Source organism: Tamandua tetradactyla, chromosome 8 (assembly GCF_023851605.1).
Source record: "Tamandua tetradactyla isolate mTamTet1 chromosome 8, mTamTet1.pri, whole genome shotgun sequence".
In the NCBI taxonomy this organism is placed as follows: Eukaryota; Metazoa; Chordata; class Mammalia; order Pilosa; family Myrmecophagidae; genus Tamandua; species Tamandua tetradactyla.
The window spans coordinates 71,882,833-71,900,968 of record NC_135334.1 but is presented as its reverse complement, the minus strand read 5'-3'; the positions used below and the strand labels follow the sequence as shown (position 1 = coordinate 71,900,968).

Genomic DNA, 18,136 nt, shown 5'->3' with positions numbered 1-18,136 from the left:
TTTTTTTTTTGTTTTTTTTGTTTTTTTTTACTATTATTACTACTTTTATTTCTTTTCTCTATATTAATATTCTATATCTTTTTCTGTTGTGTTGTAGTTCCTCTAAACCGATGCAAATGTACTAAGAAACGATGATCATTCATCTATGTGATGATGTTAAGAATTACTGATTGCATATGTAGAATGGTATGATTTCTAAATGTTGTGTTAATTTCTTTTTTTTTTTCCGTTAATAAAAAAATAAAAAGAAAAAAGAAATACTAGCAGTCAAAGAGAGGGAGGGGTAAGGGCTATGATGTGTATGAGTTTTTTCTTTTTTCATTTTATTTCTTTTTCTGACTTGATGCAAATGTTCTAAGAAATGATCATGGTGATGAATATACAGCTGTGTGATGATATTGTGAGTTATTGATTATATACCAAGAATGGAATGATCATATGGTAAGAATATTTGTGTTTGTATGTTATGTTTTTAAAAAATTAAAAAATTTTAAAAAAAGAATTAGATATACTTTTAATTCTCTTGGTATAATTCAGTATATGAGGAATAATTTAGGATCCTAGATTTTTGTTAAGGAATAAACTATGTAGACTAATTCCCTATTACAAACATACTAGGACAGGTATGTACATAGATAATAGACAGATAGATAGATAGACAGACAGACAGACAGATAGATAGATAGATAGATAGATAGATGTCAGCCTGAAGTTGCTTGCTCTGTACCTTTAGCAGGAAATCCTAATCAAAAACAACCCTCCTGTCTACCAAGCTTGGATGAGGCCCTCAAATCCTCTCCAACCCAGCATTCTAGACAGACACTGTAGGTCATTAATAGTTGGCCCACATAATAAAACCTGTTGCTGTTCTGAGTCTTAGTACCATCTTCAGAAATCAGAAGATTGAATTTTTTTTCTTTTTTTAAAAATTTTTAAAAATCTTTTTTTTTTTAAATACCAAAAAACACACAAAAAGGTACAATTCCTATTTTGATCATTCCGTTCTACATATATAATCAGTAATTCACAATATCATAACATAGTTGCATATTCATCATCATAATCATTTCTTGGAACATTTGCATCTATTCAGAAAAGAAATAAAACGAAAACAGAAAAAAAATTTATACATACCATACCCCTTACCCTTCCCTTTCATTGATCACTAGCATTTCAAACTAAATTTATTTTAACATCTGTTCCATCTATTATTTATTTTTATTCCATATGTTCTACTCATCTGTCGACAAGGTAGATAAAAGGAGCATCAGACACAAGGTTTTCACAATCACACAGTCACATTGTGAGAGTTATATCATTATACAATCATCTTCAAGAAACATGGCTACTGGAACACAGCTCTACATTTTCAGGCAGATCCCTCCAGCCTCTCCATTACATCTTGAATAACAAGGTGATATCTACTTAACGCATAAGAATTACCTCCAGAATAACCTCTCGACTCTGGAATCTCTCAGCCACTGACACTTGGTCTCATTTCACTCTTCCCCCTTTTGGTCGAGAAGGTTTTCTCAATCCCTGGATGCTGAGTCTTAGCTCATTCTAAGGGTTTTCTCAATCCCTTAATGCTGCGTCTCAGCTTATTATAGGATTTCTTTTTTTTTTCTTTTCCTTTATTTTTTTAATTTAATTTTTTATTAATTAAAATAAATTACAAGAAACACAAACATTCCCAACACATATACTCAGCAATTCACAATATCATCACATAATTGCATATTCAGCATCATGATCATTTCCCAGAATATTATCATCAATTCAGAAAAAGAAATAAAAAGACAACAGAGAAATATAACAAACAGAAAAAAAAAAAATTTTTACAGGCCATACCCCTTACTGATCCCTTTCACTGATCACTAGCATTTCAAACTAAATCTATTTTAACATTTGTTCTCCCTATTATTTATTTTTATTCCATATGTTCCTCTCATCCGTTGACAAGGTAGATAAAAGGAGCATCAGACACAAGGTTTTCACAATCACACAGTCACACTGTGAAAGCTATATCATTAGACAATCACCATCAAGAAACATGGCTACTGGAACACAGCTGTACATTTTCAGGCAGTTCCCTCCAGCCGCTCTATTACATCTTGGATAACAAGGTGATATCTACTTAATGCATAAGAATAACCTCCAGGATAACCTCTCGACTCTGTTTGGAATCTCTCAGCCACTGACACTTTGTCTCATTTCACTCTTCCCCCTTTTGGTCGAGAAGGTTTTCTCAATCCCTTGATGCTGGGTCTCAGCTCATTCTAGAGTTTTTCTCAGTCCCTTGATGCTGAATCTCAGCTAATTCTGGGATTTCTGTCCCACGCTGCCAGGAAGATCCACACCCCTGGTACTCATGTCCCATATAGACAGGGGGAGGGTGGTGAATCTGCTTGCTGTGTTGGCTGGAGAGAGAGGCCACATCTGAACAACAAAAGAGGTTCTCTTGGGGGTGACTCTTAGGCTTAATTTTAAGTAGGCTTGACCTATCCCCTGTGGGGTTAAGTTTCATATGAACAAACCCCAAGACTTGGGGCTCAGCCTAAAGCTTTGGTTGTCCACACTGCTTGTGAGAATATCAAGAATTCAACTTGGGGAAGTTGAGTTTTCCCCTGTTCTCACCATTTCCCAAAGGGGACTTTGCAAATACTTTTCCACTCACTGATCAAATCACTCTGGGATTCATCAGGACATCACCTGGACAAACCAACAAAATCTCATGTCCTATGCAAAGTTCTGTGTACTTAAGGTGTTCAATCAACTATCTACGTAAGTTATATTAGGAGATGCACTGGTCAAAGTATAGATTTGTACTAAATAAACATTTTTTGCTTTAGTCTCACACATTAGTTGAAATTTTAAAATATTAAGTACCATCTATTTTCAGCACACTGCAGTAATGACATTCTTTTGTTCTTCCTCATGTAAAAACATTTTTTAAATTTGTATATTTAGTCACTATCATTATACACTCTAGGCACTCCTAGATTACACCATCTCAATCTTTATCGTCTGTCTTTCTTTGTGATTTCATTTATGCCCCAACCCTCCTCCCTCTATATTCTCATATGCAGTTTCATTCAGTGTTTTAACATAATTGTATTACAGTTAGGTAATATTGTGCTGTCCATTTCTGAGTTCTTATATTCAGTCCTGTTGCCCAATCTGTATCCCTTCAGCTCCAATTACCCAATATCTTACCCTATTTCTATCTCCTGATGGTCTCTGTTACCAAGGAAATATTCCAAGTTTATTCACTGATGTCAGTTCATATCAGTGAGACCATGCAGTATTTTTCCTTTTGTTTCTGGCTAATCACACTCAGCATAATGTCCTTAAGGTCCATTCATGTTGTTACATAATTAATAACTTTATTCTGTCTTACAGCTGCATAATATTCCATCTTATGTAAATGTCACAGTTTGTTTAGCCAACAGTCTGTTGATGGACATTTTAGCTGTTTCCATCTCTTGGTAATTGTTAATAATGCTGCTATAAACATTGGTGTGTAAATGTCCATTTGTGTCCTTGGCCTCGTGTCCTTTGAGTAGAGACAGCATATAGACGGGTCCTGTTTTTTAATCCATTCTGCCAGAGCATGTCTTTTGATTGGAGAGTTTAATCCATTAACATTCAGTGTTGTTACTGCATGGGTAGTACTTTCTTCTACTGTTTTGCCTTCTGGATTTTATATGTCATATCTTATTTTCCTTCTTTTTACCTTTACTCATAGTCTTCCTTTCTGCACTCTTCTCCACACCTCTCTCTTCTGTCTTTGTATCTGCCTCTAGTGCTCCCTTTAGTATTTCTTGCAGAGCTGGTCTCTTGGTCACAAATTCTCTCAGTGATTTTTTTGTCTGAAAATGTTTTCATTTCTCCCTCATTTTTGAAGGACAATTTTGCTGGATATAGAATTCTTGGTTGACAGTTTTTCTCTTTTAATAATTTAAATATATTATCCCACTGTCTTCTCGCCTCCATGGTTTCTGCTGAGAGATCTGCTCATAGTCTTATTGGGCTTCCCTTGTATGTGATGGATTGCTTTTCTCGTGCTGCTTTCAAGATCCTCTCTTTCTCTTTGACTTCTGACATTCTGATTATTAAATGTCTTGGAGTATGTCTATTTGGATCTATTCTCTTTGGGGTACGCTGCACTTCTTGGACCTGTAATTTTAAGTCTTTCATAAGAGTTGGAAAATTTTCAGTAATAATTTCCTCCATTAGTTTTTCTCCTCCTTTTCCCTTCTTTTCTCCTTCTGGGACACCCACAACACGTATATTCATGCGCTTCATATTGTCTTTCGATTCCCTGAGTCCCTGCTCATATTTTTCCATTTTTTTTCCTATAGTTTCTATATCTTGTCGGATTTCAGATGTTCCGTCCTCCAGTTCAGAAATCCTATGTTCTGTCTCTCAAAATCTACCATTGTAGGTTTCCATTGTTTTTTTCATCTCTTCTACTGTGTCTTTCATTTTCATAAGTTCTGTGATTTGTTTTTTCAGACTTTCAGTTTCTTCTTTTTGTTCTTTCCTTGCCTTCTTTATATCCTCCCTCAATTCATTGATTTGGTTTTTGATGAGGTTTTCCATGTCTGTTCGTACATTCTGAATTAATTGTTTCAGCTCCTGTATGTCATTTGAATTGTTGGTTTGTTCCTTTGACTGGGCCATATCTTCAATTTTCCTAGTGTGATTTGTTATTTTTTGCTGGTGTCTAGGCATTTAATTACCTTAATTAGTTTATTCTGGAGATTGCTTTCACTTCTTTTATCTAGGGTTTTCTTGCTGGATGAATTTGTTGTCTATCTGTTCTCTGACATTCTGTTCAGCTTTATCTGGACCTTTAGCTTAAGTTTTGTTTAACAGAGGAGAATTTTTCAGTTCTTGTTTTCTTGTTTCTTGCCCTGCTTGTGTGGTGCCTTTCCCCACACACACACACTTAGGAGGGTCTACTTAGATATTATTGACCCCAGCCATATTTTCCCAGACCAAACTGGCCTCCTGTCAGGAGGAAAGAGTCACCTGTGTTGGTTTTCCCTGAGGGTGAGATCCAACAGGTTGAAAGACTTTCCTGTGAAGTCTCTGGGCTCTGTTTTTCTTATCCTGCCCAGTATGTGGCACTTGTCTGACTGCAGGTCCCACCAGCATAAGATGATGCAGTATCTTTAACTTTGGCAGACTCTCCCTGCTGGGGGCGTGGTGGAGACAGAGGAGAGGTTGTAGGCTGGTTTTAATGGCTTCAAATTACCAAGCCCTGGTGTCTGAATTCCTTGATGGAGGGATTCCACCTGGGTGGGGCTTCACCCCTCACCTGGGGAAGGCAAAGGCTCCAGACAAGCCCCCAAAAGAGTTCACTTCCGCTTATGCCTGGGGCAGTTGCAGCCTGAAAAGTCCTGCCGCTGTATCCAGAGGCAGTCAAGCCTTTGTAGATACACAGCCACAAAAACCTGTTTCCTTCTTTTTTTTTCCCCCCCCTTTTTTGTCAGTCCTGTCCCCTTGGCACCAGGACTAAAATGAGCAACCTCCACTTTGATCAGCTTCACCTAAGCTGGGGGCCTATTTTTAGTAGTCAGAATTTGTTAATTAGTTCCACAATTGGCGTTTGATTGTGCCCAGTCCCTGCTGCTGGTAAAGTCCTTTCCTTTTCCCTCTGGGAAGTGGCCTGTGGGGGAGTGGCGCTGGCCGCCATAGCTTTGGGAACTCACGGTTCTGGGGGGTGCTTGCAGCCGGTTCAGCTGGTCCAGACTGGGGTACACTGTGTGTCTGGTCACTGATGTGGCCCCAGGAGCTGTTCTGTACTGTTTCTGGTTATTTAGTAGTTGTTCTGGAGGAGAAACTAAAATGCACACGTTGTTAAGCCACCATCTTGACCCCTGAATTTTTTTTATTAAAAATTTTTTTTATTGTGAAATATAACATATTTACAAAAAAGCAATACATTTCAAAGCACACTTCAAAAATACTTATAAAACAGATTTCAGAGTTTGGTATGGGTTACAGTTCCACAATTTCATGTTTTTCCTTCCAGCTGCTTCAAGACACTGGAGACTAAAAGAAGTACCAATATAATGATTCAGCAGTCATAGTTGTTTGATAAATCATATCTTCTCTGTTATAACTCTACCTTCTCCTTTGATCTTTCTCCCAATCTTTAAGAGTATTTGTGCTATGCCTGTTCTATCTTTTTCATGTTGGAAAGGGCTGTTGATAATATGCGACAGGGGCTGGAATTAGTGAATGTTCCTGGAGTAGCTGGCCTCTCTGGGTTTCAGAATGTATATGGCCTAGGAACACATCTGGAGGCTATGTTTCTGGAAAGTAATCATAGTGCATAGAACCTTTGTAGATTCTCAGATAGAGTCCTAGGTGATCTTTAGGGTTAGCAGGGATTGTTTTGGGTGGGGTTTGGCAAACCATGGTAAATAGTGTTATCTAGCTGAAACTTGTGTAAGAGTAGCCTTCATTCAGTGTAGCCTCTCGACTCTATTTGAACTCTTTCAGCCACTGATACCTTATTTTGTTACATTTGGCATTGTTGATCCCATGGTGCCAGGGCCAGGCTTATCCCTGGGAGTCATCTCCCGCATTGCCAGGGATATTTTCACCCCTGGATGTCAGGTCCTACATAGGGAGGAGGTTAATGCTTTTACTTGCAGTGTTAGGCTTAGAGAGACTGGCCATATCTGAGCAACAAAAGAGGTCCTTGAAATAACTCTTAGACATAAAGAAGATTGAATTTTTAACTCTTTGGATGCAGCCTTCTCTTCAGTTTCTAAATTTCCTTTCTTTCTTTTAGGTGATGGAAGTTGTTTCATTGTCCAGCAAGATTTAGACTATGTCATTGAGCTCACTGGGGCTGACTGTGACCCTGTGTACAAGGTACAGGCCTAAGAGGAAGAGAGGCCCAGGAGAGTCTTACCTGGGATCTTAACTTTGAGGGGGCTGAATCTAGCTACCCTGTGGTGACTAGGGGTGATAATGTTTATTTCAAAAGCAGTATGAAATCAGAATTTTGGGTCAAAAGTGATTTCATCACTTATGGGTCTAGAAACTTGAAAAATCACTTTACCACTCCAGTCTATCAGTTCAATTGTAAACTAATAATAATAATGAGATAATGCTTAAGAAAACTTTTTGTAAATTTTAAATATTCTAAAAATATTAGCTATCATTATTTAAAGTTTAAGACTGAGTTGTTTATTTCATTAGAGTGGAAAGAGAAAAATGATGGAGGGAATGATATTTATTGATGAGACACTGTGCTGGATGTTTTCTATATATTATCTCATTTCATTTTTGTTACCATTCCTTGAGGTATAGATATTATTATCCCTATTTTTTCTTATAATTTTTTAAAAGTTGTACAGTGAGTATATACCTATAAAAATGTAAACAATACAGAAGTTTGCAGACTTTAAAGTCTCCTTTAGAATCTCTAGTTCCAATCCTCTCTCCATAAGTAACTAGCAGTAACAGTTTGGCATGTATCTTCCAAGGCCATTTTTGGAAGCTACCACTTATATCTTTGTGTTTATGTATTTGTATAAATAATATAGTTCTATCTTTTGTTTCTACATTTTGGGGATCATTCTATATATTGCTGTATTACTTGCTTTTTTTTTTTTTACTTAACATCTTGGCACTCTTTCTAGGTGAATGCAAATAGATATACCTCATTTCTAAAAATTTCTTCATAGTCTTGTAGTGTGAGTTAACATATAACTTTCATTTTATAAATGAGGAAGCTAGGGCCCAGAGAGGTTGAGAAAGTTGCCCTAGGATAGGCAACTACAAGGTAGTAAGCCTGAGATTAGGCTAACTTTAAAATTCATGCTCTTTCCATTAAGTGAGTGGTTCTTCTTAACTGTCTTCGAGTCTCGGTCTTCTTTGAGAAGTGTGAAATCCTCCCCCAAGAAAGAAAAATCACATATTCAGAATGTTTTTACATGAGAATTTATGAGATTCAGGGATACCCAAGCCCATTTATGGAGCATATTCTCTCTATGTTCAGACCCTCTACACTAAACCAAACATTATAAATAATGGGTTTGCCTTCCACTTATGTCAGTTAGTTTCTCTATCTGTAGTCATTTTGTAAATACTTATCGTGGATATAATTCCTCTCTTGCCTTGAGAGTCGATAAAGCTTCTCTGTAGACTAATGGGGAACTACGACCAGGCTCTTTTTTTTTTTAAATATAAAAATCCCAGGTTTCTTTTAAGCTGTGAACTCTTGTGTTCCAGGTAGCCACCTGGGAGAAGCAGATCTACACTTGCTGTCGAGATGGTCTTGTTCGACGCTATCAGCTTTCTGACCTCTGAGCCTTTGGAAATCCTAAGATACTGAGAAGATTGCTCCTGATCAACAGTGAGCTGACACATGATCAGTCCTTCTTAAGGACTATGGCTCCCGGTTGTCTTGGGCCATGTGGAACTATCATCCCATGATGAGACTTGTTTTGAACTGAGTAAGAAGCTCACCTGTGCTCACTAAATTTGCCCCAGCTTACTTCTCCATATGTAAACTCAACCTGGCAACTCAGGGCAAGGGTATGGGTGCTTAGGGGATGGGTGCTTGCAGTTTGATCTTACAATACTTGTGTTAAATATTTACAAGAACCAGAGTAAAGCCTGTTCTCTGAAGGAAATAAAGGAAATGTGTTTGGAGACCCTGAATTTGACAAACTCTGTTAAATACTCTCACTCCATCAAAAAAGTCATTCAAGCTAGTGGAACTCCTTTCTCAGGCACTCCCTGTTGGCCTGGCCATAGAGAAGGACGGGTTGGCAGTAGCAGTAAATAACCTGTTAGCAGCAGTCTGGGCAAAGTTTGGAAGAAAAATTGAATTTAGAGTTAAGATAAACTGTGTTCAAGTTCCTACTCTGACCCTGGGCAAATAACTTCATTTCTTTGAGTCCCACCACCTCTTATAAAGGTAGGTGACTCTGACCAAGGAGTTTTATGCGAAGCAAGACTTTCAGAGCTAAAATCAGGGCCCTCCTTGGCAAACTGGCATGGTTGGTCAGCCTGTATACAGGTGATGAAACAGAATCACAATCATTGTAAAGGCTTTGGTTGTCAAAGTCCGCTTCCTAGACCAGTATCACCTAGGAACTTGATAGAAATTGTGGAGCCCTACCCCAGGCCTGACGAAGAAACTCTATGGATGGGCCCAGCAATTTGTAGTTTAACGAATCCTCCCAGTGATTCTGATATATACTAAATTTTTAGAATCACTGACCCAGAGGAAAAGATGATGATGGGTACTTTAGTTTTAGCTGGAACCCAGGGCTGTTAGGATGGTGAAGTTCGTCTATAGATGAGGCTGCAGAAGACGGTTTGTAGAACACAAATGGTGACGCACCTAGATACTACATAAGGAGCTTGGAACTCATTTTTTTGGCAGTCAGGAATAGCCAGAGAGTTACATGGTCACCTTTTTTCCCTAAATATAAAAATTGAATCATTATGTATTCTGTGGTTTATTTTCACCTCGTATCTCTGAGCTCTTTTCATCACAGAACATTATACCCACCTCATTCTTTTTAACATTTTCCAGAGTATAGATACCAAATTATTTACATTTTAGAGATTATTAGAGGAAAAATTTCTTGAAGGATGCAAGACTTGAGCTAGGCTATGCAGGTAAAATTTGGCTTTACTTAAGGGGGATGATAATTCCAGCTTGGGTATGTATGGTTGACAGGGCTCCTAAAGTTATATTCTCAGGTTGCCCTTATAACTACACTATGACATGTAGAGGGTAATACTTAAAGAGATGAAGTAACTTGCCCAGGGTCATAGCAGGAACTTGAACACAGTTTATCTTTAAGTCCGTTTTCTTTTTTTTTTTTAATCATCACAATCGACATTTTTCTTTTTTGTTAAAAATAACATATATACAAAAAAGCAATAAATTTCAAAGCACAGCACAACAATTAGTTGTAGAACAGATTTCAGAGTTTGGTTGGGTTACAGTTCCACAATTTTAGGTTTTTACTTCTGTATTAGTCAGGGTACTCTAGAAAAACAGAATCAACAGGAAATATTCGTAAATATAAAATTTATAAAAGTGTCTCACATAACCATGGGAACGTAGAGTCCAAAATCTGTAGGGCAGGCTGTGAAATTGATGATTCCAATGGAGGGTCTGGATGAACTCCACAGGAGAGGCTCACAGGCAAAAGCAGGAAGAGAGCCTGTCTCTTCTGAATACTCCTTAAAAGGCTTCCAGTGATTAAATTAAGCATCACTCATTAAAGAAGACACTCCCCTTGGCTGATTACAAATGGAAACATCTGTGGATGTAGCCAGCGTGCTCATGATTTAATTCTATAAAATGTCCTCCTAGCAAAAGACAGGCCAGCACTTGCCCAAGTCAGTGATTGGGTCAATGATTCTAACCAGACAAACAGATACCACCACCTGGCCAAGTTGACACATGAACCATGACAACTTCTAACGACTCTAAGATATTGGAGACTAAAAGAAATATCAATTTAATGATTCAGCAATCATACTCATTTGTTAAACCCTAACTTCTTTGTATAACTCTACCATCACCTTTGATCTTTCTCCCATTCTTTAGAGGTATTTGGCCTATGCCCATTCTAACATTTTCATGTTTGGAAGGGGCTGTTAATAATATGGGATAGGGGTGTAGACTAGTTGATATTCTGGAGAGGCTGGCCCCTCTGCATTTCAGGACTTATCCCATCTGGAAGTGGTAGGTTTCTAAAAAGTTACCCTAGTACATGGAACCTTTGTAGAATGTTATATAATGACCTGGGTGTTCTTTTGGGTGGGCAGGAATGGTTTTGGTTGGGGGTTGGCAAGCTATGATAGGCAGCAATGTCTACCTTGTGTAAGAAGTGACCTCCAGAGTAAGTAAGAAGCTTGTGTAAGAGTGACCTCCAGAGTAGCCTCTTGACTCTATTTGAACTCTCAGCCACTAACACCCTTGTTATACTTTTCGCCTTTTTGGTCAGGATGGCATTGTTGATCCTCTGGTGCCAGGATCAGGCTCATCCCTGGGAGTCATCTCCCACACAGACTTTCACCCTGGATAGTATATCCCACGTAGTGGGGAGAGCAATGATTTATTACTTGCATTGTTGGACTTAGGGAGTGAGGCCACATCTGAGCAACAAAAGAGGTCCTCCAGAAGTAACTCTTAGGCATACCTATAGATATGCTAAGCTTCTCTGCTACATAAATAAGCTTTACCAGAGTAAACCTCAAGATCAAAGGCTGGGCCTTTTGGTTTGGGTGTCCCTAATCTTTGACACAGTATGTGGGATTTCCCCAGTGGTAACATTAAATAGTTCAATTTTTTTTTTTAATTTTTTATTAATTAAAAAAATTACAAGAAACACAAACATTCCCAACACATACACTCAGCAATTCACAATATCATCACATAGTTGCATATTCATCATTATTCAATATTTTTTCTCCCATTTCTCAAGGGACTTTGCCAATATTTTTTGATTATCTGCTTAATATATTCTGGGATGTATCCAGGCATTACATTAAACTATACAGGATTAAAGGCCCTCATTATTATTCTGGGCTCCTGTGTTTGGATTGTTTAAATAATCTATCCACACAGTTTAAGTTAGATTATGTGCTACAGAAAATTTTGGTTCTGGACAAAATAAATCTTTCTTCCTTTGGTCTCAAAGAATAGATGAGGTTCTAAAATATAGACTATGTCTCCCTTATCCCTGTATTCTGAATTACCTTAATCCCAACCTGATCAGCTTCATTCTTATCTCTAAATGCCAGATTATACATATATAAAATTCCCCTGTGAAGCCCTCTGGCCCTGGGCTTTTCTTTGTAAGAAGATTTTTGATGACTGATTGAATCTCTTTACTTGTTATGGGTTGGTTGAGATCTTCTATTTCTTCCTGAGTCAGTGTAGCTTGTTTGTGTGTTTCCAGGAATTTGTCCATTTCATCTAAATTATCTAGTTTGTTGGCATATAGTTGTTCATAGTATCATCTTATGATTTATTTCCTCAGGGTCTGTAGTAACACAACCTTTCTCATTTCTGATTTTATTTATTTGCATACTCTTTCTTTTTTCTTTGTCAGCCTTGCTACGTGGCTCATCAATTTTATTGAGTTTCTCAAAGAACCAACTTTTGGTTTCATTGATTCCTTCTATTGTTCTTCTTCTCCCATTCATTTATCTCTGCTTTAATCTTTGTTATTTCTCTTCTATTTACTTTGGGATTAGTTTGCTGTTCTTTCTCATGTTCCTCCAGGTGAGCAGTTAAGTCCTTGATTTTTACTCTTTCTTGTTTTTTTGTTTGTTTGTTTGTTTTTGCATGGGCAGGCTCTGGTAATCAAAGCTGGGTCTCTGGTATGGCAGGTGAGAATTCTGCCACTGAGCCACCACTGCAAAAGAATGAAAGAGGACCCATATCTCACACCCTATACAAAAGTTAACTCAAAATGGATCAAAGACCTAAACATTAGATCTAAGACAATAAAAGTGTTAGAAGAAAATGTAGGGAAATATCTTATAAATCTTATACTTGGAGGCAGTTTCCTAGACTTTATACCCAAAGCAAGAGCACTGAAGAAAGAAAGAAAGAAATGGGAACTTCTCAAAATTAAGCACATTTGCGCATCAAAGAACTTCATCAAAAAAGTGAGAAGACAGCCTATACAATGGGAGACAATATTTGGAAATGACATATCAGATAAAGGTCTAGTATCCAGAATTTATAAAGAGATTGTTCAACTCAACAACAAAAAGACAGCCAATCCAATTACAAAATGGGAAAAAGACTTGAATAGACACTTATCAGAAGAGGAAATACAAATGGCCAAAAGGCACATGAAGAGATGCTCAACTTCCTTGGCCGTTAGAGAAATGCAAATCAAAACCACAATGAGATATCATCTCACACCCACCAGAATGACCATTATCAACAAAACAGAAAATGACAAGTGCTGGAGAGAGTGGAGAAAGATGCACACTTATTCACTGTTGGTGGGAATGTCAAATGATGCAACCGCTGTGGAAGGTTCCTCAAACAGTTCAATATAGAATTACCATATGACCCGGCAATACCATTGCTAGGTATCTACTCAAAGGACATGAGGGCAAGGACACAAACAGACATTTTCACACCAACATCTATAGCAGCATTATTTACAGTTGCAAAAAGATGGAAACAGCCAAAATGTCCATCAACAGACGAGTGGCTAAACAAACTGTGTTATGTACGTACAATGGAATATTATGCAGCTTTAAGACAGAATAAAGTTATGAAGTATGTAACAACATGGATGGACCTTGAGGACATTATGCTGAGTGAGATTAGCCAAAAACAAAAGAACAAATACTGTATGGTCTCACGGATATGAACTGACATTAGTGAATAAGCTTGGAATATTTCATTGGTAACAGAGACCATCAGGAGATAGAAATAGGGTAAGATATTGGGTAATTAGAGCTGAAGGGATACAGATTGTGCAACAGGAATGATTGTAAAAACTTAGAAATAGACAGCACAATACTACCTAACTGTAATACAATTATGTTAAAGCACTGAATGAAGCTGCATGTGAGAATGATAGAGGGAGGAGGGCTGGGGGCATAAATGAAATCAGAAAGAAAGATAGATATTAAAGATTAAGATGGTATAATCTAGGAATGCCTAGAGTGTATAATGATAGTGACTTAATGTACAAATTTAAAAAATGTTTTTGCATAAGGAAGAACAAAGGAATGTCATTACTGCAGGGTGCTGAAAATAGATGGTAATTAATATTTTAAAATTTCACCTTATAGCAATACCATTGCTAGGTATCTACTCGTTATCTACTCAAAGGACTTAAGGGCAAAGACACAAACGGACATTTGCACACCAATGTTTATAGCAGCGTTATTTACAATTGCAAAGAGATGGAAACAGCCAAAATGTCCATCAACAGAAGAATGGCTAAATAAACTGTGGTATATACATACGATGGAATATTATGCAGCTTTAAGACAAGATAAACTTATGAAGCATGTAATAACATGGATGGACCTAGAGAATATTATGCTGAGTGAGTCCAGCCAAAAACTAAAGGACAAATACTGTATGGTCTCACTGATGTGAACGGACATTCGAGAATAAACTTGAAATATGTCATTGGTAACAGAGTCCAGCAGGAGTTAGAAACAGGGTAAGATAATGGGTAATTGGAGCGGTAGGGATACAGACTGTGCAACAGGACTAGATACAAAAACTCAAAAATGGACAGCACAATAATACCTAATTGTAAAGTAATCATGTTAAAACACTGAATGAAGCTGCATCTGAGCTATAGGGTTTTTTTTGTTGTTGTTTTTTACTATTATTACTACTTTTATTTCTTTTCTCTATATTAACATTTTATATCTTTTTCTGTTGTGTTGCTAGTTCCTCTAAACCGATGCAAATGTACTAAGAAACGATGATCATGCATCTATGTGATGATGTTAAGAATTACTGAGTGCATATGTAGAACGGTATGATTTCTAAATGTTGTGTTAATTTCTTTTTTTTTTCTTTTTTTCTTTCTTTCCGTTAAAAAAAAAAATTTCACCTTATGTGTGAGACTAAAGCAAAAAATGTTTATTTGGTACAAAATTTATATTTTGACTAGTGCATTTCCTAATATAACATATGTAGATAGCTTGATTGAACACCATAAGTACTTGGAATCTTGAGTAGGACATGAGATTTTGTTGGTTCGTCCAGAGTGATGCCCCGATGAATCCCAGAGTGATTTGATCAGTGAGTGGAAAAGTATTTGCAGAGTACCCTTCAGGGAATGGTGAAAACAGGGAGAAATTTAACTTCCGCAAGTTGAATTCTTGATATTCTCACAAGCAGTGTGGACAACCAAAGCTATAGGCTGAGCCCCCAGTCTTGGGGTTTGTTCATATGAAACTTAACCACCAAAGGATAGGTCAAATCTACTTAAAATTTAGGCCTAAGAGTCACCCTGAAGAGAGCCTCTTTTGTTGCTCAGATGTGGCCTCTCTCTCCAGCCAACACAACAAGCAAACTCACCACCCTCCCCCTGTCTACATAGGACATGACTCCCAGGAGTGTGGCCCTTCCTGGCAACGTGGGACAGAAATCCTAGAATGAGCTGAGACTCAGCATCAAGGGGTTGAGAAAATCTTCTTGACCAAAAGGGTGAAGAGTGAAATGAGACCGAGTTGAGAGGTTATCTTGGAAGTTATTCTTATGCATTAAGTAGATATCACCTTGTTATTCAAGATGTAATGGAGAAGCTGGAGGGAACTGCCTGAAAATGTGGAGCTGTGTTTCAGTAGCCATGTGTCTTGATGATGATTGAATAATGATATAGCTTTCACAATGTGACTGTGTGATTGTGAAAACCTTGTGTCTGATGCTCCTTTTATCTACCTTGTCAACAGACAAGTAGAACATATGAAATAAAAATAAATAATAGGGTGGGCCACGGTGGCTCAGCAAGCAAGAATGCTTGCCTGCCATACCAGAGGACCTGGGTTCAATTCCCGGTGCCTGCCCATGTAAAAAATAAATAAGTAAACAATAAATAATAGGGGGAACAAATGTTAAAATAAATTTAGTTTGAAATGCTAGTGATCAATGAAAGCGAGGGGTAAGGGGTATGGTATATATAATCTTTTTTTTCTGTTTTCATTTTATTTCTTTTTCTGTTGTCTTTTATTTCTTTTTCTGAATTGATGCAAATGTTCTAAGAAATGATGAATATGCAACTATGATGATATTGTGAATTACTGGTTATATATGTAGAATGGAATGATCACATGTTAATGTTTTAGTTCGTTTGTTGTTAATTTTTTTAACTAATAAATAAATAAATTTTTTTTAATTGCCTATTCATATCTTTAGCCCACTTTAAAATTAGGTTGCTTGTTCTTTTGTTGTTGAGTTATATGATTTCTTTATGTAAACAAGATACCAAACTTTTGTCTAATGTGTGATTTCCAAATATTTCCTCCCATTGAGATGGCTCCCTCTTCACCTTATTGACAAAGTCTTTTGAGGTGCAGAAGCATTTGATTTTGAGAAATTCCCATTTATCTATTTTTCTTTTGTTATTTGCACTTTGGGTATAAAGTTTAGGAAGCTGCCTTCTATTACTAGGTCTTGAAGATGTTTCCCTACATTTTCTTCTAGGAGTTTTATGGTACTGGTTCTTACATTTAGGTCTTTGATTCATTTTGAGTTAGTTTTTATTTGGATGTAAAGTAAGGGTCCTCTTTCTTTTGGCTATTGATATTCAGTTCCCCCATGCCCATTTATTGAAGACTATTTTGTCCCAGTTCAGTAGATTTGGGGGGCTTCTCAAAGATCAGTTGATGGATCTAGTGATCTATTTCTGCTCTCTCGATTTGATTCCATTGGTCAATACTTCTGTCTTTCTGTCAGTACCATGGTATTTTGAACACTGTGGCTTTATAATAAGTTTTAAAATCAAGAAGTGTTAATGCTCCCACTTTGTTCTTCTTCTTTAGAATGCTTTAAGCTGTTCAGGGTCTCTTTCCCTTCCAGATGAAATTAGTAGTTAGCTTTTCCAAGTCTTCAAAGTGGGTTGTTGGAATTTTTATTGGTACTACATTGAATCTGTAAATCAATTTGGGTAGAATTGACATCTTAATTATGTTTCACCTTCCTATCCATGAGTAAGGAATGTCTTTCCACCTATTTATATCTTTGATTTCTTTTAGCAGTGGTGTGTAGTTTTCTGTGTACAAGTTCTTTATGTCCCTAGTTAAGTTCATTCCTAGATACTTGATTCTTTTAGTTGCTATTTTGAATGGAATTTTTTCCTTAATTGACTTCTCAATTAGGTCATTGCTTGTGTATAGAAACATTACTGATTTTTGCACATTAATTTAATATCCTGCCACCTTGCTGAATTTGTTTACTAGCTCAAGTAACTTTGCTATATATTTCTCAGGATTTTCCAAGTATAGTATCATGTCATCTGCAAATAGTGAAAGTTTTACTTCTTCCTTTCCAATCTGGATGCCTTTTATTTCTTTTTCTTGCCTGACTGCATTAGCTAGAACTTCTAGTAGAATATTGAATAATAGTGGTGACAGAGAGCATCCTTGTCTCATTCCTGATTTTGGGGGGAAAGCTTTCAGTCTCTCTTCATTGAGTATGATGCTGGCTATGGGTTTTTTGTATATGCCCTTTATCATATTGAGGAAGTTACCTTTGATTCCTACCTTTTGAAGTATTTTTATCAGAAAAGGATGTTGAATTTTGTCAAATGCTTTTTCAGCATCAATCTGGACGATCATGTGATTCTCCCCTTCATTTTGCTAATGTGCTGTATTACATTAATTGATTTTCTTGTGTTGAAACATCTTTGCATTCCTGGTATAAACCCCACTTGGTTGTGGTGTATAATTCTTATAATGTGTTGTTGTATTCAAGTTGCTAGTATTTTGTTGAGAATTTTTGCATCTATGTTCATTAGGGAGATTGGCCTGCAGTTTTACTTTCTTATAGCATCTTTACCGGTTTGGGTATTAAAATGATATTAGCTTCATAAAATAAGTTAGGTAGTGTTCCTTTTTCCTCAATTTTTGGAAATCTTTGAGCAGGCTTGTTGATAGTTCTTTTTTGATTGTTTGATAAAATTCCCCTGTGAAGCCATCCTGCCCTGGGCTTTTCTTTGTAGGAAGTTTTTTTTCTTTTAATATTTTATTAATAAAAATTAACATGCAAACATTCTTAACATACAAATATTCCACACATGGTGTACAATCAAAAGCCCACAGCATCATCACATTGCTATGCATTCATCACCATGACCACCTCTTTGAACATTTGCATCACTCCAGAAAAAGAAAAGAAAAAAGAAAAAACTCACATAACAGACGCGCCACCCCTCCCTCTCACCAACCCCTAGCACTCAATCCACTCAATTTATTTTAACCTTTGTTCCCCCTATTATTTGTCCAGTATTCATCCATATTTCCTACCCATTTGTCCATACCCTAGACAAAAGCAGCATCAGACTCAAGGTTTTCACAATCACACAGTCACATTGTAAAAGCTACATCATCAGACAATCATCTTCAAGAAACAAGGCTACTG

At 37.0% G+C, this 18,136-nt stretch overlaps 1 protein-coding gene across 3 annotated transcripts in view; it reads left to right on the top strand.

The window, feature by feature from the left end:
• Positions 1 to 8,682, top strand: part of PAAF1 (proteasomal ATPase associated factor 1) — a 159,173-nt gene extending 150,491 nt beyond the window's left edge. For 2 of the 3 annotated variants that reach the window (XM_077113619.1, XM_077113616.1), the window contains 2 exons: positions 6,812 to 6,894; positions 8,260 to 8,682. In XM_077113619.1, coding sequence (XP_076969734.1) covers positions 6,812 to 6,894; positions 8,260 to 8,337 — 161 coding nt within the window. In that variant the 3' untranslated portion in view covers positions 8,338 to 8,682. The remainder of the gene's footprint in view (positions 1 to 6,811; positions 6,895 to 8,259) is intronic. The other variant, XM_077113617.1, reaches the window with a different exon arrangement.
• The last annotated feature ends 9,454 nt before the right edge of the window (positions 8,683 to 18,136 follow it).